The sequence below is a fragment of the Lissotriton vulgaris genome, chromosome 1_1 (genome assembly GCF_964263255.1).
Source record: "Lissotriton vulgaris chromosome 1_1, aLisVul1.2, whole genome shotgun sequence".
Taxonomy (NCBI): Eukaryota; Metazoa; Chordata; class Amphibia; order Caudata; family Salamandridae; genus Lissotriton; species Lissotriton vulgaris.
The window spans coordinates 1,515,474,177-1,515,496,839 of record NC_141685.1 but is presented as its reverse complement, the minus strand read 5'-3'; the positions used below and the strand labels follow the sequence as shown (position 1 = coordinate 1,515,496,839).

The window sequence follows — 22,663 nt, the reverse complement described above, 5'->3', positions numbered from 1 at the left end:
CACTCAACAACACACCCTCACCCTCAACAACCTCACCCTCACACACCCTCACTCACCCTCCCCCACTCACCCTCACACACCATCACTCTACATCCCCCCCTCACCCTCACACCTCCTCACACACCCTCACCCTCAACAACCTCACCCTCACACCTCCTCACACACCCTCACCCACCCTCACCCACAGTCACACACTCAACCTTAAAACTTGCACACCCTCACTCACCTTCACACACTCACACCCTCACAACACTCGCCCTCACTCACCCACACCTAGCATCACACACACTCACACCCCATTACCCTCACCCCCTCATCTTCAGACACCCTCACCCCCTCACCTTCAGACACCCTCACCCCCCTCACCCTCACAACCCTCACACCCTCACTCATACTCACACAGTCACCCTCACTCGCCCTTACACACCATCACACACCCTCACACCCCCTGACCCTCACACCCACTCACCCTCACACCCACTCACCCTCAAACTCACACCGTCCAAGTCCACCCTCCAACTCCACCACCCTACAACTCCACCCTACAACTACTAATCCACCCTCCAACTACTAATGCACCCTCCAACTACTAATCCACCCTCCAACTCCAAAAGTAAATAGCATTAGGCAACATTTAATTCAATAACAAAACATCAGATTACACACTTGTAGGTATTCAAAAATGAAAACTTAATGCATCGCAAGGACAGTGCACACATTAATACATAAAAACGCAGTAAAGGATTGTTAAATATAACATTTTTTACAGAAAAAAATAAATCCGAAGAAAAAAGGGAAACATCTGAATACACAGCGAGTAATACACCAATTTAAAAGGGGACAAAGACCTCTAAAGGACACAAATTCACAACATAAAGCAGTCACTAAAGTAAGGGGAAGTAAATAAACCATTAAACAATGGTGGAAAGAATCCACAAAACAAAGAAAGTGCGTAATCACAAGAGCACTAGACCTCACATCCTACTTGCAATTCACTAATAAGTACAAGAAAGTATTTCACTCAAACTAAACAACAACAATACAATTTTTAAAGGTGGCTTCATACTTATACTTTGCCACAATTAATGCACATCTGTAGTCTGAAATTTATAAGGAGGTAAACATTGTCTCGAATAAGCAAACACAGACAAAATCAATGCGCATCTATGTTAATGCAAGCCAAGCTTTTGCAGTGCAAATTGATGTGTACCGTACAAAAAAATGATAACTTTTGACATGCATTATATAAAAAATGTTACTGATGTGTTTGTTTTTTGATTCAGCGTTAACAGCATCAATCAACATTACATAGGGCAGGATTAGCTTTCTCAAAAAACGCTTCACAACATTAATACATTTGAAGTGTACAATATTCACGGAGAAAAAATTATCACTTATAGGCATCATCACAATGACTCACACCCTCACCCATCCTCACCCTCAGCCGAACACACCCTCACTCATCCTCACCCTACATCACACTCTCACACTCTCACAACCTCACACCCTCAATCACACTCATACCCTCACACACCATCACTCACCAACACACGCTCAGCCTCACTCACAACATCAAACGCCCAGACACTCACATCCACTCACACTCACACCGTCCAAGTCCACCCTCCAACTACACCGTAAAACACATAAATAGCGTTAGGCAACATTTACCCTCACCCCCTCATCCTCACACACACAATATTATGCTTCACTTTCATTCATAATGTCAAAGACGTAATCAATTGTGTCTTTTATCACCTAAGCTTACTTTGGGGACTCTTGCAAATTCTTGTTCTCCCACACAGAGGCACCCTGCTCCTGCGGTGAACATTCCTAGACTGGATTAACACATTACTATCACACACAACTTGTTCATCATCAAACAACCAAGCTACAGGTAGCACCCTTTAGACCACATGCTCAGACTGTGGATCGTTGATTCGTCCACAAGGCACTACACAGGAGTCCCGCAGGTCACGGATTCAGAACCTTCTGAAAATGTCCGCTTACCCACAAATAGGAAACATTAAAAAGGTTTCTGCCAACTTATCAACCTAACAATAATGCTATGCTGAAAGAAGATGCCTTCACTCTGAAGGGTACATTGTCTGGAACTATCTTCACCTCCAATTAACACCTACAGACAACTTCCGGCGTTTAAAAAATTCACATCATTATTAAACTAGCATGCTCTTTTTATTAGAGTACTATACAGCAAGTTTTTTACACACTATTATTAACGTTTCATATCAACTACTTTAAAAAAAAGAATCTACGCTATCCTTTTGAGACCTAGACAAACAACTACAAAACTAAGGCCAAACAACAAAACGAAAATGCAAAAAAAAAATCTAAATAACAAAAAAATGCACCAGATCTGTTACTCACCAAGTAAATAAAAACGACAATAGCTAACAATCACATAACTAACTCATAAAACGAACATTATTAACACCTTTAGGTAACACTCACAAAACTAAAAATTTAAAAGCGAAACAATCAACACAGATAAAAGAAGGATTAATGGAAATAACGTCAACATACATTTGCAAATTAAAACACAAAGAAACATCCACATTTGCAGTTGCCTTACATTATTCGCATATTTCGTTAATAAAGATTAAAAACATAAATAACATTCGCAAAAGTATACATTTACACACCTTCAATTAAACACTGTGCCTCCTAAACATTTACAAACATTGTCATTGTAAAAATAAACAATTTAAATCATTAAAACTTATCACATCCAGTTATTACATAAATACAAAGTACATACTTCTTCTAAGTTAAAATACAGATCATGTACGTAAAAATACAAAGACAACCAATAAATACATTAAAATTGACACAAACAGACATTATATATCAACTTTATGAACAGTTAATTAACTATTTTAAGTAAATAACAAAAAAGTAATATAGTCGCGAACAAAAGATTTACATTTTTATACAAAAAAAAATATTCTTTACTTTATACATACTATCAATACTACATTCTAATAAATAAATAAAACAGTTAGAAATAAAGTCTTACCTGTCTAACGACTCAACAACAGCACAGGAACAAGAACACGCCTTCTGCGCCCCGCGAATCTCGATCTTCTGGGGAATTCCACCGTTGACGCACGCCAATCGAAACGCAACGTCAAAAACGTAGCGCTCCGATTGGCTGAAATAAAACGTCAATCAAAAATGGTACACTTCCAAAAGGAAAGCAAAAAAAAACTAGACCGCTGACCTACTAAACGTAGGTTGCGTGAAGGGGACGCATTGCGTCCGCCATTTTTTATTTAAAATACATACATAAGCATCAACAAAGGCAGTCAACATATTACTAAACACAAAAAAATACAAAAAAGTTAGATACACAATCCATTTATTACATAATGCTAAAAAATACTTACACAACATCACATCTACAAATATACACATCACACACTAAACATAGCAACACTAAAATACACTCATACAGCACCAACAAAGCATCAATAACTAACACCACAACACAACTAAACAACTACACAATACCACTCAAAATAAATACAACATCACTATACATCAAAGGCTCCAACAACACAAGAATCTACAACACCACAGCATCAAAACACACAACACATGCATCACTAAGTGCAACAACAACATCATTCATCCCAACACATGCAACACTCATCTCAACACATGTAACACTCAACACAACACAAAACTACGCATAACACTTGCATCGCTCAGCACAACACTTGCAACACTCAACAAAAATAATGCTTAAATAAAAAAAAATAACTAAAAATCGCCACAAAACACAACATCACTTTGTACTTATAAAAGACGCACACTAAATGTATTTTATTATTACACTAGGCGGACAAACAGGAATAAATATTCACCCACATGTTTGCAAAATATATATCTTTATACAGATATATGGGGAAAAATAACACTCACTTGTAAATGCTCAATGTACGGAAGAGATAATACTAAAAAAAAAAAATGGCGCACACTCTAATTACATCACTCTACAACTCTAACTCAATCACTCTACCACCCTGACGCCTTCACTCTACCTTCCTAACTCTAACACTCTACTGCCCTCACTCTACAACTATCACACCCTCACTCTACCACTCTACGACCCTCACTCTAACACTCTACCGCCTTCACTCAACCGCACTCCCTCATACGCACTCACTCTACAAACCTCACTCTAACACCATCATTCTACCGCCCTCACTCGAACGCCCTCAAACACTCTGCCGTCCACACTCACTGTAGCACCCTCAATAACTCAATCGCACTCACACACTCTATCGCCCAAAATTACTCTATCACCCACACTCACTCTATCGCCCTACCTCACATATCTGCCTCCATCACTCTACTGTCCTTCCTTCACTCTAACGCCCTAAATCACTCTACCGCCCTTACACACTCTATCGGCCTCCCTCACTCTATCGTACTCCCTCACTCTATCGCCCTACATCACTCTAACGCACAACATCACTCTACCGCCCTCCATCACTCAATCCCCCTCAATCCATTTTTCGCACTCCCTCTCTCTATCGCCCTCCCTCTATCACCCTCCCTCTATTGCTCACCCTCTATCGCCCTCCCTCTATGATTCACCCTCCCTCTATCTATCTATCTATCTCACTCACTCTATCTATTCAATCACCATAGCATCACTCAGCACCACCACAGCATCACTCAGGGGCACAACATCATCACTATGCGCTACAACAGCAACACTGAATGCCACTGCATCACTTGTCGCAAAAAAAACCTGTGCCACCACAGCACCACTCTGCACCGCCACAGCACCACTACTCAGCACCACAACAGCACCACTCTGCGCCACTCTGCGCCACTCTGCGCCACTCTGCACCACTCTGCACCACTCTGCACCACCACAGCACCACTCAACACCACCACACCACACCACCACACCACACCACCACACCACACCACACCACCACTCAGCACCACCACACCACCACTCAGCACCACCACAGCATCAATCAGCACCACCACCGCATCAATCAGCACCACCACCGCATCACTCAGCACCACCACCGCATCACTCAGCAACACCACAGCTTCATTCAGCACCACCACAGCATCACTCAGCACCACCACAGCATCACTCAGCACCACCACAGCATCGCATCACTCAACACCACCACAGCATCACTCAGCACCACCACAGCATCAATCAGCACCACCACCGCATCACTCAGCACCACCACAGCATCACTCAGTGCAACAACAGCATCACTCAGCACCACCACAGTATCACTCAGCAACACCACAGCTTCATTCAGCACCACCACAGCATCACTCAGCACCACCACAGCATCAATCAGCACCACCACAGCATCACTAGTTCAAATATGTTCTCTCAATGTTTGAAGCTTTAATGCAAATGTCACAAAAAATGTTAATATTTCACTTCTGTTCTTGGATTTTAGTCACTGAACATAATCTTCACAACAGTTATTTACAAAAGTTTAAGCAATTGCCATTAATAATTACAATCACTTTTATTTAAGTATTAATTATTTAAAAAAATTAAAAGCCAATGTTAATTGTAATATCAAGACATCTAAGTCAAGTCAATACAAAACATGTGACATTACAAATACTAAAAGTGTCACATATGCTAAAGTTAAAAGTATTGGCATTGTAAATCACAATACAAAAATATAAAATGTCATTTACAAAACCAATAGCTCCAACTTTCCTACTGCGAGACCTATTGGCAACGCCAGTGCTTGTTTCTTCTACCCCTGTCCTGATGAGTCCTGAATCACTGGGCCGAAATGCGTCAACTCTACAGAAATGAAGGAGTCTGACTGTGGGACTCCTTTATCAACCAGTAAAGTGCAAGACTTAAAGGAGTTTATAGAGATTGTTTGGGTTAGATTATTAGGAAAGTCCCAGAGCCAGTGTAGCGCCCTGCCGTATATTCCGGTGTCATGAAGTCTGTGGATTAAAGATTTAATAGTAGGCCGTATCAAAGGCCGCAGACAGATCCAGTAGTTCCAACATGACTGGTGTGTCTGCATCTAGTGATAGTTTGATGGTATTGGTGACAGCCGCTAGCGTGGTCTCTGTGCTGTGCATTGTTCTGATATCAGATTATGAGGGGCCCAAGATCTCATGTTCCTGTCGGAACATATTTTTGGTGACAATATTCTAACATAAAGTCCACATATAAGGTCTCTGTTCAGCAGTGTGTGTCAGGCTTTCAAATATTGCCGTTAGTCATTGGCTTTATTTCTAAATGGTAGTTTGCCTTTGCTCGTCTGTTCCCAGTTGATAAGTTGTTCCCCTTCCCAAAATTCAGATGACTGATTACAAATTGTTAAATAGGTTAGGACTGCATGCTTTAGCAGCCTACCCATCACAAAGGGATGTTTGTGCCTTGTAGCACAGTAAACATTTCCCAAATGAATAGACGTGCGAATATTAAATCACTCTTTTTGTACAAGGTTCTGTTTAGCCACAGATAGGGGAAGATGGTCAGGTCCAGCGACTAGCCCTCAAGAAATATTTTCATTTCAGCATATTTACTTCTACACGCTAATTTCTTTAGGCTAGTTTCTACATAATGATCTACTGTAAGACTTGAGAACCCAAGTCTGGAGAAAAAATGTACTTAATTGCTAGGGCGAGTATATAGCCTGTGTATCTTTGATGAGTTCTGCAACATACCGAATCTTGTGTCATTGTGGTTACAATCAGGTGTTTAATATATTTACCAGTAGGCACCAAAATGTATAAATTGAAAAAAAAGTTCTCTGCTGCACAGAGCCATGTAGGTTGAGGAAAAGTATGCAGCAGATCCGTTCTTACAAATGCAATGTTTTGGCAGTCTGAAGAAATATAAAGATCTACTTCACCTAAGTAACCAGGGCTATTTTTTTTATGCAGGTAAATACAATTTATTTCTATAACTCAAGACAAATTTAAGAAAAAGGTCCTGTGACTCTTAAGTAAATGAATTTGGAGTCTTCCAAATAAATAGGTTTTTTCAGGACTGTTCTTGGCAAATGTAGTCTGCTCTCATTGGTAATATCTGTGACTTAATGGTTTACGTCTTACAGTTTATTTTATATTTCTCTAGAATGGGGTTATGTCTGGATTGATGCAAATGCTGTTGTTGAAGGTCTCAGCCCATATCACGGAGCAACTGGGAATGGCCCCCGGAGGAGAGTTCAGAGAAGCTTTCAAGGAGGTAAGAGACAGGTTCATGGTGTCAGCCTTCCATCTGTATTATAGGAAAGCTGACTTGGTTGCACAGCTGGTTCTGCTCAGTGAGCCTATGTCTAGCAGGCAGTTTAACATGGGAAGAGACCAGCATAAACTGCAAGTTTAACAAGCATTCGCATTTGTTAAAGTTACAGCTGTTGGTGTTGAAAATGACGTTTTTTACTTTTTACTTTTTTTATTTGCAGTTCAGTAATTATATTTGCATAGTGCTATTGCCATAGGTATAAAAAAAGCAAAAATAGAAAACATTGTCATTTTTAACTCCAATAGCTCTAACTTTAACAAATGCGAGATGAGACCTATTGCATTGCAAATGCTTCTTTTCCTAGCCATGCTGCATGGTGCAGTACCATATGTGGCTAAAAGATTCATATAGATTTGCAACATAAATATGTTATAGGTATTAAAGTGTAAAAATAATGTAACTGCATATTTATAAAACACTGCAAAGAAAAGCAATATATAGTGTAACCTAAATGTTTAGTATAACACAGATGACTTTTAGTACTGGTTGTAATAAAAGACAAACCGCATATTACAGAACACGCACATTATACAGCACGCCCAAAACCAACATTACGCAGAAGAAAAATAATTATATAGCTAAACTAGAGTATAAATACATTTTATTTTAGCAAAGAAACAGTATATTGCAGAACGAGGACGAAAAAACGTTGGCAAAAATAAAGGGAGAAAGGTGCCAACTTTGAAGCTAGGGATTAGTTCAAGTATTGCCGTGGTCCCAACATCCTGTGATCCCGGGCAAATAAATGAATTTCCTTATCTGTAAAAAACATATGTTATGGCCTTAACTGCTGCTATTTGAATTCACTTCACTATGTTTGGGTGAATTTTTGGCTATTAACGCAGAATAAAGCGGGTGTTAATAATGAATTGCTGTGTTGTGCACCAGAAAACCCCGGCTCAAATTGAGCACTAATTTAAGGGCTAAAATTGGTTAAAACAAACGACATGTTACACAGCTCGAAATATATATATAAAAAAAATACCTAATCTGCAGTGTCACGGGTTGCACAAGCAAAACACATGTTGTGCCGCCTAAAACAACAAATGTGGCGTGGCCTAACAGCATGTGCCTTTGGGAAAATCCTGTAATGTATTTGCCTGTATAAAAATGTATTCTGTCCTGAAGTGATGTTTAAAAAAGTGTAATATCTTTGGGTTAAATAAACATATTTGCAGCATGGATGGTACAAACATTTTGCAGAAACCTATAGTAAAGTGCAATTGTGTTTTGAAAGCAGGATGTTGATGTATCTAGCAAGGAAATACTTTAGCCCATTGGCTTAATGGCTCGGGTTTTGAAAACAAAAGAAAGAATGCCATGTGTGCGCTGTTGACTTAAAAGGCCATCCAAGCCAACAAAAATGGTGTTGTACAATAAATGTTAAAGACAATATTATGTAACCAAAGAGACGCAATATTTATTTATTTATTTTGTATGTAAGAACATTTATTTTAGTACTAAGTAATCTTATTTAAAATTAATATTAATACTTTTGGGGGATTTTTTCTTTATGAAGTGCTGCAGTGCGCACTGGAAAACCAAGGCTAAAATTAAGGACTTATTTAAATACAGTTAATTTCACTGTGAAATGTGTCCTAGGGAGAGGAGTGTAAGAGAGGGGGGGGGGGTAAAACAGATGAGAAGGGAAGAGGAGGAGAATGGGAGAAGGAAAGTGTGGGGAGAGTGGCTAAGAACCAGACGAAATAGGAGTAAGCGAGGGTGAGAGTGGGGGGAAATTAGGAAAGGAGTCGTAGAGAGAGGGAGAAAATGTTAAAAGGAAAAAAGTGTGAAGGGGTAAGAGCAGAAAAGGAGGAAGGCATCAGGTGAGATAGGTAAATGAATGTGCTGTAAAGAAGTGACAGATTTGTGAGTGAAAGGTCATTGTGGAGTGGATGTGGCGAGAGGGAGAATGGTGACAATTCTATGGTTGGGGATTAAAGTTTAAGTGGACCCAAACATTTTATTTTCTTTGTATGAACGTTAATTTATTGCGTAATTAAGTGGTGTTATTTAAAATCACTTCAATACCTTTTTTATGATAAGAGTATGTGTTAATTATTAAGGGGGGGGTTCGTGTGCACCGGAAAACCCTGGCTTAAATTAAGCACTAGTTTACATGCTAATATTGTTTACATAAATAACTGCACACACATTTACCCCCAATACCCACTAAAAAATAAATTTTCAAAAGCTTGGAGTAAAGCAGAGAGGCATTGAGTGGGGTTAAGTAGAGTGGAGTAAAGTAGAGTGGAGTGGAGTAAAGCAGAGTGGTGTGAAGTAAAATAGAGTGGTATTGAGCCAACGAAGTAAAGTACAGTAGAGTAAAGTAAAGCGGAGAGAGTGGAATAAAGCAGAGTGGCTTTATGTAGAGCGGAGTGGTATTGGGATGAGTGTAGTGGAGTAAAGTGGAGTAAGCAGAGTGGTATTGAGTGGCGTGGAGTACAGCAGAGTGGCGTGGAGTACAGCAGAGTAGCGTGGAGTTGAGTAAAGTTGAGAAGAGTAAAGTAGAGAGGCATAAAGACCAGTGGCGTGAAGCAAAGCACAGTGGCCTAGAGCAGAGCAGAGTGGGATTAAACGTGCATATTACCTCTGACGAGGCGTTGAAGTGCTTTTTCCGCGAGTAGCACGCTACTCCAGAACCCATAAGCGATTAGTGGTGAATTAGTATAGTGAAATATGAAAGTAGTTTGAGTGGTGGATATGTTAGTCACTTATTTGGATTGAGAAAGGATAGTGGAGGGATAGAAGAGGAAAAAGGTTTGCATTTATATAGCGCTTGCTACCCATGATGAGGTGCTGAAGCATTTTTTCTGTGAGTAGCACGCTACTCCTGAATCTATAAAGCAGAGTGGCTTGGAGTAAAGCGAAATGGAGTGAAATAAAGTGGAGTGAGTAAAGCAAAGTGGAGTGAAATAGAGTGGAGTGGAGTAAAGGAGAGTGGAGTCAAGTAGAGTTGATTGAAGCAGAGCAGAATGCCTTTGATAGGAGTCGAGTAAATTAGACTGGCGTGGAGTAAAATCAAGTGGATTGGAGTAAAGAAGATTTGCTTTGAGCGAAGTGGAGTAAAGCAGAGTAGTGTTGAGAAGAGTGGAGTAAAACAGGGGGATTGAGCAGAGAGGAGTAAAGGAGAGTGGAGTGCAGTAAAGGAGAGTGGTGTTGGGTGGAGTTGTGTAAAGCAGAGTGGCGTTGCACAGAGTGTCGAATGAAATGGAGTGGAGTAAAGAAGAGTGCTGTCCATTGTAGATGAGTAAATTGGCGTGGAGTAGAGTGGAGTGTAGTAATAAAGGGTAGTGTAGTGTAGTAAGGCTGAGTAGAGTGGAGTTGAGTGGATTGAAGTACGCAGAGTGGAGTTGAGTGGAGTAAAGCAGAGTGGTGTGTAGTAAAGCTGAGTGGCGTGTAGTGGAGCAAAGCAGTGTTGTGGTGCGTGACACTGTATATAATGGAGTTGCACTGTGTATAATGGAGTGGCATTACATAGAATGGAGTGGCGTTGCAAAGTGGTTTGGTGTTGCATTTGGTGTTTCGTTTGGTGTGGCGTTGTATGAGAGAGGGTGGATGTAAAACAGATGCGAAGAGGAGGAGAATGGGAGAAGGAGAGAAAGTGTGAAGAGAGAGGCTAAGAGACCGAATAGGAGTAAGGGAGGATGAGTGTGGGGAGAAATTAGGACAGGAGTGGTAGAGAGAAGGAAAAAATGTTAAAAGGAAAAAAGTGTGAAGGGGTAAGAGCAGAAAAGGAGGAAGGGATCAGGTGAGATAGGTAAATGAATGTGCTGTAAAGAAGGAACAGAATGTGTAAGAGAAAGGTCATTGTGGAGCGGATTTAGCGTAAGGGAGAAAGGTGTCAAATTTGAGGGTCGGGATTAAAGTTTAAGTTTTGCTGTGGCCCCAATATCCTGTGATCCTGGGCAAATATTTTCTTTTCTTTGTGTGTACGTAAATGTATTATGGATTTAAGTGGTGTTATTTAAAAGCAATTCAATCAGTACTTTTGGATGATTTTTGCATTATAAGACCATGTGTTACTTATTAAGTGCTGTGGTGTGTACAGAAAACCCCCAGCTGAAATTAAGCAGTAGTTTTAAGTCTAAAATTGTTTATATTAATTAGTGATCACACATTTGCACCCAGTACGTAGTTAAAAAAAAAACAACCTTAAGGCAGATATACAGTGTGGATGGCAAAAATACATGCAGCACAAAATTTGTTTTAGGTATTAAAGTATAAAAATAATGAACTGCATATTTATGACCCCATGAAGAACAGCGATATAGTGTAACCTAAATAGTAAATACAACACAGATGACTTTTAGTACTGGGTGTTATAAAAGACAAACAGCATAATCCAGAACACATACCTTATACAGCACGCACAAAACCAACATTGCGCAGAGGAAGAAAATATATATATATCCACCACACCGGAAAACCAAAACGGAGTGAAGCCACACGGAAATGATGGGCACACTTCATTTAATTCACTTCATGCAAGCAGGTAACAATTCAAAACAGTCCTCAAAAGTTTCTTCTTGCGCCAGACGCGTTTCGGGATATCAAACGTCCCTTCCTCAGTGGTGTAGCTGTAAGGCAAGAGGTAGCACTGTCATGCACTCACTAAATAGTCAATTGCCGTCGCAAGTGGGCGTGGCCATACACTCTTGCATCCTGGGCATTGTAGTGCGCTGCATTCTTCCCCATGTGGGGTGGCTTCTCCTTGCTTAAAATGTCAGCAAAACATGATTCCCAAGTGGGGCAGGGGTCCCGTTATGGCTGTCACCTGCTCTGCTTTGCCAAAGTGAACTTCTGTGCCGAAAAGCAGCCCCGTCCTGTATCAGCACTGTACTTTCGTTCCGTCCAAACAGCACCAGCACCCAGATTGGAGCTGGCATGGATCCACACACCGGCGGAGGGCTTTACTCCACGGCTGGCAAAGCCGTACATATATATATAGAAAGGTGCTGACTTTTAAGCTAGGGATCAAAGTTCAAGTGCCTACAACTGTACATAGTTTAAAAAAAAGTGTACACCTTCAAATGTAAATTTTTGCCACAATACATTGACACCCAGTACACTGAAAAAATCAATTTACAGCATACTTATTACACATCGCGAACAAAAGCAATGTTGTGGAAAATAAAAAATATAACAGATAACTTTCACTTCTGCATGGTATAGAAGACAAACCGCATATTACATAACACACTTTACAAAACAGTCTCAAAAAACTGCGCAAAATAAAGAAAATGTATGAAAACTACAACAGAAATAAGTTTTCATTTAGCAAACAAACAGCATGTTAGCAACAGAAATACATAATTGTGAATAAAATCCTAATTGAGATTTCCTAGAAAAGTAGTCTTTTGAAGAAAAAGAAATAGGAGGGAAGTTATGTACATTAAGTATGGTTACATCATGTTGACTCCAAAGCAGGGAAAAGCATAGTATGTACTTTCCATACCTACTTTCTACTCTTGCCACAGTATAAATGTCAAAGTGCATTGGTGCCTCTAATTAGTGCCACAGAATATCTAAAATGTGAAAGAAAGGTGCCAACGCTTGACAGAAACCAGGCCTGGTTTATGATACTCATCTGGCAGCACAGTCCTCAATCTCCTCCACCAGGCTCCTCTGTGAGGCAGGTCCCATGACCGACTGGAAGGGAGAGGGATGGAGAGCAGAGAGAGTTGGTAGAGGCGCAGGGTTGGGGGGAGACAAGAGAGTGAAAGCTAACCAGCGTGGTGCTGTGAAAGGGCGCTGCGCTGATAGAAACTAAGACCTCATAGAAAGAGCGCATGCCCTGCTGTTCTTCCTGGATATCAGAGCCAGTCCACAGCTGGGGCAGCTGCGAGGAGCAGGGCAGGCACAGACAGCAGTCGCCCTGCTCTGAGGTCTGGCTCTGCTGTGAGGCAGGCTGGAACCTGCTGACTGATTGGGTGGGGAGGTAGAGCACAGAAAGTGGGACAGAAGAGCTGGGAAATACACAACCATAAAAGTGAACCCAGCGCTGATAAAGTATGTCAACAATTATTAAAACATTGCAGGGTGGGGGGGCAGGAGTTGTTAAGTGTGGGGAACAGAGCAGGCGCCCTCCAGATGCTCTGATGAGCAGGATACAAATGTTGCGTGTTAATTAGGAAGCAAAAGGTGTGCCTGGAACCGCAGGTAGTAGAATCTTGTTTAAGAAAATATTGCAGACAGACCGTAAATTAAACTTACTGAGAAACTACACATGTAAAAGAGCCAGTCCTCGTAGGAGGTGACAATAGGAGGCAGGGAGGTACTAAGGAGGGACTAACAATCCTGTTAACAAATGAAAAGCCAACATTTACAAAGGACAGTGACAGCAGCCAATTTAAAAGAAGGGTGAAGAGTGTGTGGAGCTTCAAGTACATACCTCAATACAGCATGTCTCAAAGAGACCGCGCAAGCGCTGTATATCCGAGAACTAAAAATGAGGATTATTATAGCGTAAATTGTATTCCTGATTTTTACAGTTGTTGCATACAAGTGGGCACACCACGTTGCATTTTATTCTGCCACTGTCGATAGTAACACTAATTGTCTGTGACATCTTATATTCCTAGTCATATATCACAACCAGCTTCTTTTTAGTATTATAAAATGTGAATGGTTGATAGCCCTTTTGCAGTGCGTTTCACGCCTTACAATGTTTTTACCCATCAAGGGAAACCCTGGAATCACTAAGTACCTGAGGTATGTCATAATAAAGGAATAGCGGTCCCTACTAAAGAGTAAATTGAAAGATTAAGTTAATATAACAGTGTTCCATAACAAATCATAACCTGCCAAAATCAAAAGGAGAAAAAAAATGTGAGTGCCAATGAGATCAAGCTTGCTCCGTGCTCATATAATGCGATACTCTAATATTAGTATTGCATCAGTTGTGTGTATCATTAAAATTATTGCTAATATGACCCACATGTACATAAACCATCAATAACTCGGTCCATAATAGGGGTCAATAGTGTTTGAGTTTGTTAAGGGTAGGGGACCATCATCAAAACTCTAATAGAAAAGAGTCTGGAAGCTTACTTAATGAAACGGCTTGGGAGCAGGATGTGGATGAAGCACTGTAAAAGTGGTGCTGCATGGTAATTGAATACCAATGCGAGGCAAGAAAGCCCGAAAGGAACTATATGGTGGGTCTGGCTGCTCATGGCACACTTGAAAATATTGTTTCACAATCTCCTAATGGTACCAGTCTCTCTTTACTTTTAGTATACATTCTTCTTGATTTTTTTTTTTATCTAATGCAGATGGCAGAAAAATCATCCCCAATTATCTGCCATCGTGTATGGTACTCTACATCATACTGGTCAGACATTTTAAAAGGCAGTGCTGACCCTCCTTTAAAATTGCTTTGTCTGGAACCGTTCTACATCTAAAACTTTTAAAATGTAAGCCCATTCCTATATCTGGCAGCCAACAAAAATTTGCTGACACCGAATACAGTATGTTGGCGACTGTGAGAAGTTGGCCCGATATGCAACGTTCGCTATTCTAGCGACCGCTATGTATCGTTCCAACGACCCTTATGGTGTTTGGTTGTAAGTCAACCTATAGACCAGCTATCCTAGTAGCGTGGATACGAGCAGTCTAAGGCTAAAGACTCGAGAGGGCGTGTTAAGCCAGCTGTTTACCACACATGTACCCCTTGAATACCCAGTGAAAGGACACCACACAAGTGTTATGAAAATAAACAGGATATTTATTAAGAATCACAACAGCCCTGCACTCTTTATGAGGACAGGGTACTAAGCACAACCCAAATCTCTTTAGCAAATACTTCAAGTGCACAGTTTAAAACAAGTGTCCGAGGACACGGAAAGGTTAAGGTCTCGGGCGGACCCGATAAGGCAAGTCGGAAGCGAGGGACTCGGGACCCTAGAGTAAGGAGGCTATGCAGGCACCGAAATGCCGAGTTACCTAGCCACGAGGGCTGCGGCTGCACAAGTCTTACAGGCGTCGGGGTCTTCGCTGACGAGCCAGGAGCCGGAAGAAAGGAGTTGCTGGCCGGCGACCAGTGCTGAATAGTTCGTAGAGATCCAAGCCTGGATCGGAGATTGATGAAACCTGAAAGCAGAGGGGACCAAGTTCGTACTACTAGCCAGTAGTCAGAGGGTACCAGGAAGGCACCGGTTGGCCGTCACCTCGACTAGGTGAGTGGGCGACGCTAGGCTCTGCAGTCTCACGGACCAGGAGGCGTTGTCGGCGACCACGGTGGAGGTGCGAGCTGTCCCACGAAGGATGATGCTGTCGGCGTCGCTGGGCCCAGGATGGGGCAACAAGCCTTGGCAGATCTCAGGGCCACGGGGTGGGCCTAAGATGGCGTCTTGAGTGGACCAGGAGGGTCCGGGGTGCTTCTCGCAAAGATGGAAGCAAGGGCCAGTCTGGAGCAACCAGACCAGCAGTGATGATTCTCGGATGTCGTCACAGAAGGGCACAAGCCAGCGGCGAGTGACCAGACAACGTGCTGAGCAGCGAGCAGAAGGGCCCCACGCAGATCGTGGAGATGCTGGGAGACTGCACTTCGGTGCTAGAGCGGCTCAGGGTCGGGGCTTCTCGGACCCCAGAGCACTCACCAGAGAGTTACCTCGATGGTCGTGCTGGTTTTTAAGAGCGTGCAGGTTCTGATTATGGCCGGTCCCTCGAGGTATCGTCGCACCCACAGATCACAGCTGAGCTGATGACGTGGGTAGAGGTCAGAGGTGCCAGGGAAGCCGGTTCTCGTCGAGCTGGGCCGTCGGATTCCTGAGGAAGGACTTGCAGCAAACCGCAGAGTTCTTAGATGGTGCCTGCTGATGCAGGGTGACTACTCCTTAGCCACAAGGGAGAAATCTTGAGAAGAGTCTTGAGTGTCCTTTCGTAGAAAGTAGTTCTTGATTCAAAGATGATCTAATTTGGAAGGGTCCCCGCTCCGGTCTTTATCCTAAAGAAAGGGGTGGGTACATGACTAGGTCCTGCCCTAAGGGTGGGACCAGGAAGGGGGGTAGTTACGCCCCTCTCCCCTGCCGGGCTTTCCCCAGGCCAGGGCTGTCGCCCCTGGAACTGGTTCTAACCGGCAGATGCGTAGTGAGCACCGGGGTGCCACTCCGCAGTCACCTTCTCGCCAAAGCCCTACCTACCCAGAATACACAAACCCTGTCTGGGACGGTGCGAACAGCGCCCTCGACAGGAAACCCTTTGTCCAAGCGCTCCTCGCTGGAAGGACTCCCAGCAGCAGGAGGTCAGACTCGTGTCTGTGGTGGCAGCATCCATTTTGTGGAGCTGAGGCTTTCGTTAACTCTAACCGGGGTTCACAGTTACGTACATGTCGTGTCCCTCTAGAAGGGCGGAATGTTAACCTCGTCGCCAGGGTTGGTGAGAGGGCAGCATCCCGATTCGTATGACACCTTACTCGACATGTCTTGATAACGCGACACCGAAGTTACCGATGTGGTACGCGTTATCATGGAACAGCCATTGGGTCTTGATTCCGCAAGCTGCAACCGGGCTCGGCTCGGGCCTGAACCTAGCTCACACGAGCCCACGCACTCTGCCTTCAGGATTGTTAAGGCCTGCCATAGGAGTGACTGATAGGAACTCGGGTGTCCATTGTATGGTTAGATATAGAGCTACTATACCTAAAGCGAAGGGTGGTTACACGTCTTCGCCCCAGCTGTCGTGCAGCCAGTTGTGTCAAATTTAAGAGGCCAGCCAGGGGTGGCATAATACATGCTGCAGCCCCTGGCGGCCCTGGGTACACCTATGCCCTGCGTTACGGGGTCTGATAAGGTGGCCCAGTACCAATTGGTAAATGCACCTAGAGTACATATCGTAATTTAGAAAGAGAACAGCCAGGCTGTGGGTCTGATTAGCAGGCCCACAGCCAGAGAAAGTCGTAAACCAGTGAAACAAAAGCAAAAAATCTGGGTGATCATAGGATTGCAGACCCTACTCTCCTACATGACCCCCCCCCAAACGTCGGAACAATAAGCTAACCTTGACCAGGTGAGTCTTCTTGCTCTAAGTGGAAATATCTGGAGAGCCCATCGGCATTGCCATGATCAGTACCAGGTCTATGTTCCACTGTAAAGTCCATCCCCTGTAGGGAAATGGACCACCTAAGCAGTTTGGGGTTTTCACCCTTCATCTGATTTAGCCACAAGAGGGGCTTATGGTCGGTCTGAATCTTGAAGTGAGTGCCAAACAAGTATGGCCTCAGCTTCTTCAGGGCCCAAACCACAGCAAAGGCCTCCCTCTCAATAGCTGACCAATTCTTCTCTCTAGGGGTCAGCCTTCTGCTTATAAAAGCAATGGGCTGGTCTTGACCATCAAAATTCAGTTGAGAAAGAACAGCTCCCACACCCAACTCAGAAGCATCTGTTTGGACAATGAATGGTTTGGAGTAGTCCGGACTCTTGAGGATAGGCGCCGTGCACATGGCCTGCTTTAGGTCATCGAATGCTTTTTGACAGCTCGCTGTCCACTGAACCTTTTTTGGCATTTTCTTACTTGTCAGTTCGTTTAATGGTGTCACAATGGAACCATAGTTCCTGACAAACTTCCGGTAGTATCCAGTCAGGCCCAAGAAAGCTCGAACCTGAGTCTGGGTGGTTGGAGGAGCCCAGTCCCTGATTGACTGTATCTTGCTCTCCAGTGGCTGAACCTGGCCTCCACCTACAAGGTGGCCCAGGTATACAACCTGTGTCTGCCCTATCTGGCACTTGGTGGCCTTGATAGTGAGGCCTGCTGCTTGCAGGGCCTCTAACGCTTTCCGCAGGTGGACCAGGTGATCCTCCCAGGTGGAGCTAAAGACAGCAAAATCGTCAAGATACGCCGCACAGAAGTCATCCAGCCCAGTAAGGACTTGATTCACCAACCTTTGGAAGGTGGCAGGGGTATTCTTCAGACCAAAGGGCATCACCACGAACTGATAATGCCCACCAGGGGTTGAAAATGCGGTTTTAGGCTTGGCGTCCTCAGCTAACCTGATTTGCCAATACCCAGCTGTTAGGTCAAACGTACTTAAGTAGTTGGCCGAGGCCAATCTATCGATAAGCTCGTCTGCCCTCGGTATTGGGTGGGCGTCAGTCTTAGTGACTGCATTGAGACCCCTGTAGTCTACGCAGAACCTCATCTCTCTCTTACCACCCTGGGTGTGAGGTTTCGGCACTAGAACTACGGGACTAGCCCAAGGGCTATCCGAGGGTTCAATGACTCCCAGCTCCAACATTTTCTGCACTTCACTCTTGATGCAGTCTCTAACGTGATCAGGCTGCCGGTAGATTTTACTCTTAACGGGCAAGCTGTCACCAGTGTCAACCTCATGGGTGCACCAATCGGTCTGGCTGGGTGTTAGAGAAAACATATGTCTGAACGACTGAAGAACCTGTTTACAGTCGCTCTGTTGATGTTCGGAGAGGCTGGTCGGGGAGAGGGTCACTCTCCTCCTCCTGTCCCTCATCTAGGGCCATGAGCAAACTCATGTCCTTCCTGTCGACATATGCTTTTAGCCTGTTGACATGAAGCACCCTGTGGGGGCTCCGGGGAGTTCCCAGGTCGACCAAGTAGGTGACCTCTCCCTTTTTCTCCAGGATGGTGTAGGGCCCGGACCATTTGTCCTTGAGTGCTGCTGGGGCCACTGGCTCCAACACCCACACCTTCTGTCCGGGCTGGTAAACAGTCAAGACAGCCTTTTGGTCATGCCAAGCTTTTTGGAGTTCTTGGCTGGCCTTAAGGTTTTCAGATGCCTTTTCCATGTATTCAGCCATCCGCGAGCGGAGGCCAAGCACATAGTCCACTATGTTGGTTGCAGGCTTTTTGAGAGGTCTCTCCCATCCTTCCTTCACCAAACACAGGGGTCCCCTTACAGGATGCCCGTACAAAAGTTCAAAAGGGCTGTAGCCAACCCCCTTCTGTGGGACTTCTCTGTAGGCGAACAAGAGGCAGGGGATCAGGACGTCCCATCTACGCCGAAGCTTTTCCGGTAGTCCATGAATCATCCCTTTTAGGGTCCTGTTGAATCTCTCAACAAGCCCATTGCATTGTGGGTGATAGGGTGTAGTGAACTTGTAGTTAACACCACATTCCTTCCACATAGCAGTTAAGTAGCTCGACATAAAGTTTGCACCTCTGTCGGAGACGACCTCCTTAGGGAAGCCCACTCTGGAGAACACTCCAACTAGGGCTCTTGCCACAACAGGTGCTGTAGTGGTCCTAAGGGGAATAGCTTCAGGATACCTGGTGGCATGATCCACTACCACCAGTATAAACTTGTGCCCTGATGCTGTAGGTGGTTCCATGGGACCGACGATGTCGATCCCCACCCGTTCAAAGGGTACCCCCACCACAGGCATTGGTATAAGGGGGGCCTTTGTCGTGCCACCTGACTTACCACTGGCTTGGCAAGTGGTACAGGAGCGGCAAAACTCCTTGGTATCTTCGTTCATGCGAGGCCAGTGAAAGTGTGAGACAAGCCTGTCCCACGTTTTCGTCTGGCCCAAGTGACCTGCTAAGGGAATCTCGTGGGCCAAGGTAAGTAGGAAACCACGCTGAGACAAGGGTACAACCAGCCTCCTGGTCATGCCAGGCTTGGGGTCTCTTGACTCAGTGTACAGGAGTCCATCTTCCCAGTATACCTTGTGGGTACCTGTGGCGTTCCCAGCAGCCTCAGCAGCAGCCTGCTGTCTGAGGGGTTCAAGAGAAGGGCAGTCTAACTGGTCCTTCCCCAGGTCTTCCCTTGAGGGTCCCCCTGAACCCAAGAATTCAACTTGATCAAGTTCGAATTCCCTAGGCTCAGTTTCCCGCAATTCCTGTAGGTCAGCCTCCTCTGAGACTTGATCCTCGACCTGGGGCAAGGGGGAAGGCGCAGCCTTAACCCTACTGCTCTTTTTCTTGGGAGGTGTCTGGTCCGTTGTTCCAGGATCCAGCACCTGTTCAGTGGGGCACTTCCTGACCTGTGACCTAGTCACAGCGAACACATGTGCTGGCAAACCTAACATTTCCATGTGAGTCCGGTGCTCCACTTCTGACCATTGTGACGACTCCAAATCATTGCCCAACAAACAATCCACTGGGAATTCTGGACTAACTACAACCTTCTTTTGGCCAGTTACCCCTCCCCAGGAGAAAGCTACAATTGCCATACTGTGATTGGTAGTGACATTGCTTGCATTGGTCACCAGGAATTCTGTACCTGGCATGATCTGTCCAGGGTCCACAAAGTTAGGCGTCACCATGGTGACGCTGGCACAAGTGTCCCTATAGGCCTGAGCCATCTTTCCATTTATGAAAGGCGTCTGTCGGTATTTGCCCAAAGAATTGGGGCTTACGCCAGGGGACACGTCCACGTCCCCTGTACTGACAAGGACAGCCTGAGTGAGTGTGCCAACTAAGTTGTCACGCCCCTCAGAACCCAGGGTTAACCCTACTAAACCCTTGGGAGGCGCACTACCACTGCTGACTGTACTAGGGGGCACAGGTGCCTTAGGGGCTGCAGTGGCAGGAGTCTGCCCTCCTCCTTTCTTGGTGCACTCACTAAACCAGTGAGATTTACTTTTACAGTACTGGCACCATCTTTTGGATTGGCCTTCTTTCTTCTTTTGGGGAGCCTGACCCCCCACCCTCTTTGGGTTGTTGGGGACCTGTCGAAGACTTCTGGTCACTTTGTTCCCCTTTAGAATCTTTACCCTTCTGGTCTGCTTTCTTCTGACCACCTTGATTCTGGCCCTGGTTCTGTTTAACTCTTGTACGAACCCATCTGTCTGCCTTCTTTCCCAATTCTTGGGGAGAGGTCAGATCCGAGTCGACAAGATGCTGATGCAACAACTGGTTCTGACAATTGTTTAAAATTTGCTCTCTCATCATCAAATTATACAATCCTTCGTAATCAGTAACCTTACTGCCCAGCAACCAGCCCTCAAAAGCCTTAGTGGCACAATCGACAAAATCTGACCAATCTTGAGACTGCGTTTTCTGGGTATCCCTGAACAGCACCCTGTACTGCTCAGTGGTTAGGCCGAACCCTTCAACGAGTGTATTTTTCAAGATTTGGTAATTGTTAGCATCCTCCACCCTTGTGGTGAGGAGCTTGTCTCTTCCTTTTCCTTCAAAGGAGAGCCACAAGATAGCTGCCCACTGACTCTGGGGAACACCCTGCACAGTGCAGGCCCTCTCCAAAGCAGTAATCCATTTGTGGATGTCGTCCCCTTGTTTAAAGGGGGCACTATCTTACCAAGGTGTTTCGTATCGAAACTCTTTTCCCTATTACTAGGTACATTGCTGCCACCAGTGGGGACTACCCCACTTAACTGTTGCTCTCTTGCAAAGGCAAGCCTTTCTTTGGCCAGGGCAAGTTCTTCCCTTTTGATCCTTAGATTAGCTGCCCTTTCCTTAGCTTCGTACACTCTCCTCTGGGGGGACGTCATCCCTCTCTGAGACGAGTTGTGAGAGCCATTGGTTTGAAGGGATCTGCCAGAGCCTCTTGACAGAGATCTGGCTCGTCCATTCCCAATGTTAAGCTGACCTGATAGTGGCCCCAGGGGTCCCCCAGTACCGCTATCATGTTTGCTTAAGTTGGACCTGCTTAGTCTGACGACTTCTACCTGTCCCTTATCTGCCTCATCCCCAGAGAGATCCTCATCCTCATCCTCCTCCACATCTTCGTTCTCAGCTGCGAGGTGGATGAGGTCAGGATCGTCCCGGGTTCCCTCGAGGGGAGGCATGTCTCCTTCTGGATTAGAAGAGCTACGAAGTTTCTCAGCTCTTCTGGCATCATAAGTCTCCAAGAGACCAATCAGAAAGGACGTGGTGGGGTTAGACCCCTGCTGAATCTTCCTGGAGTGACACAGTCGTCTTAACTCCTTGAAGCTCAGCACAGTATATCCTGAAGGGATGACCTGTGGAGGGTCAACTGACATAAGGGGAGACCCAGAGTTTCCTCCTTTGTCCGACATACTGTTTCTAGTGTGGTGTAAGTGATGCACCTACCTACACTACGTGTTTACCTACTGTACCCTTGCTAAGAGTTGTAGCCAAGGTGTGCTAAGCCTTGAGGAGCTACAACAGCTGGTTCAGTAGAACTCAGAGTATTCTAAGCTTTGGTTATATGTACTAACAGTACTTGTGCGATCTTTCAACAAGATATTCTTAGGATACGTGTGGCAAAACAACAGCAAGCTCAAATCCCACCGCTGCCACCAATGTGAGAAGTTGGCCCGATATGCAACGTTCGCTATTCTAGCGACCGCTATGTATCGTTCCAACGACCCTTATGGTGTTTGGTTGTAAGTCAACCTATAGACCAGCTATCCTAGTAGCGTGGATACGAGCAGTCTAAGGCTAAAGACTCGAGAGGGCGTGTTAAGC

General features: G+C 44.6%; 1 protein-coding gene across 4 annotated transcripts in view; it reads left to right on the top strand.

The window, feature by feature from the left end:
* TRABD (TraB domain containing) overlaps nt 1-22,663 on the top strand; it is a 247,012-nt gene that overhangs the window by 122,519 nt on the left and 101,830 nt on the right. For all 4 annotated transcript variants that reach the window (XM_086967441.1, XM_086967446.1, XM_086967442.1 and 1 more), the window contains exon 6: nt 7,124-7,234. In XM_086967441.1, the coding sequence (XP_086823567.1) occupies nt 7,124-7,234 (111 nt within the window). The remainder of the gene's footprint in view (nt 1-7,123; nt 7,235-22,663) is intronic.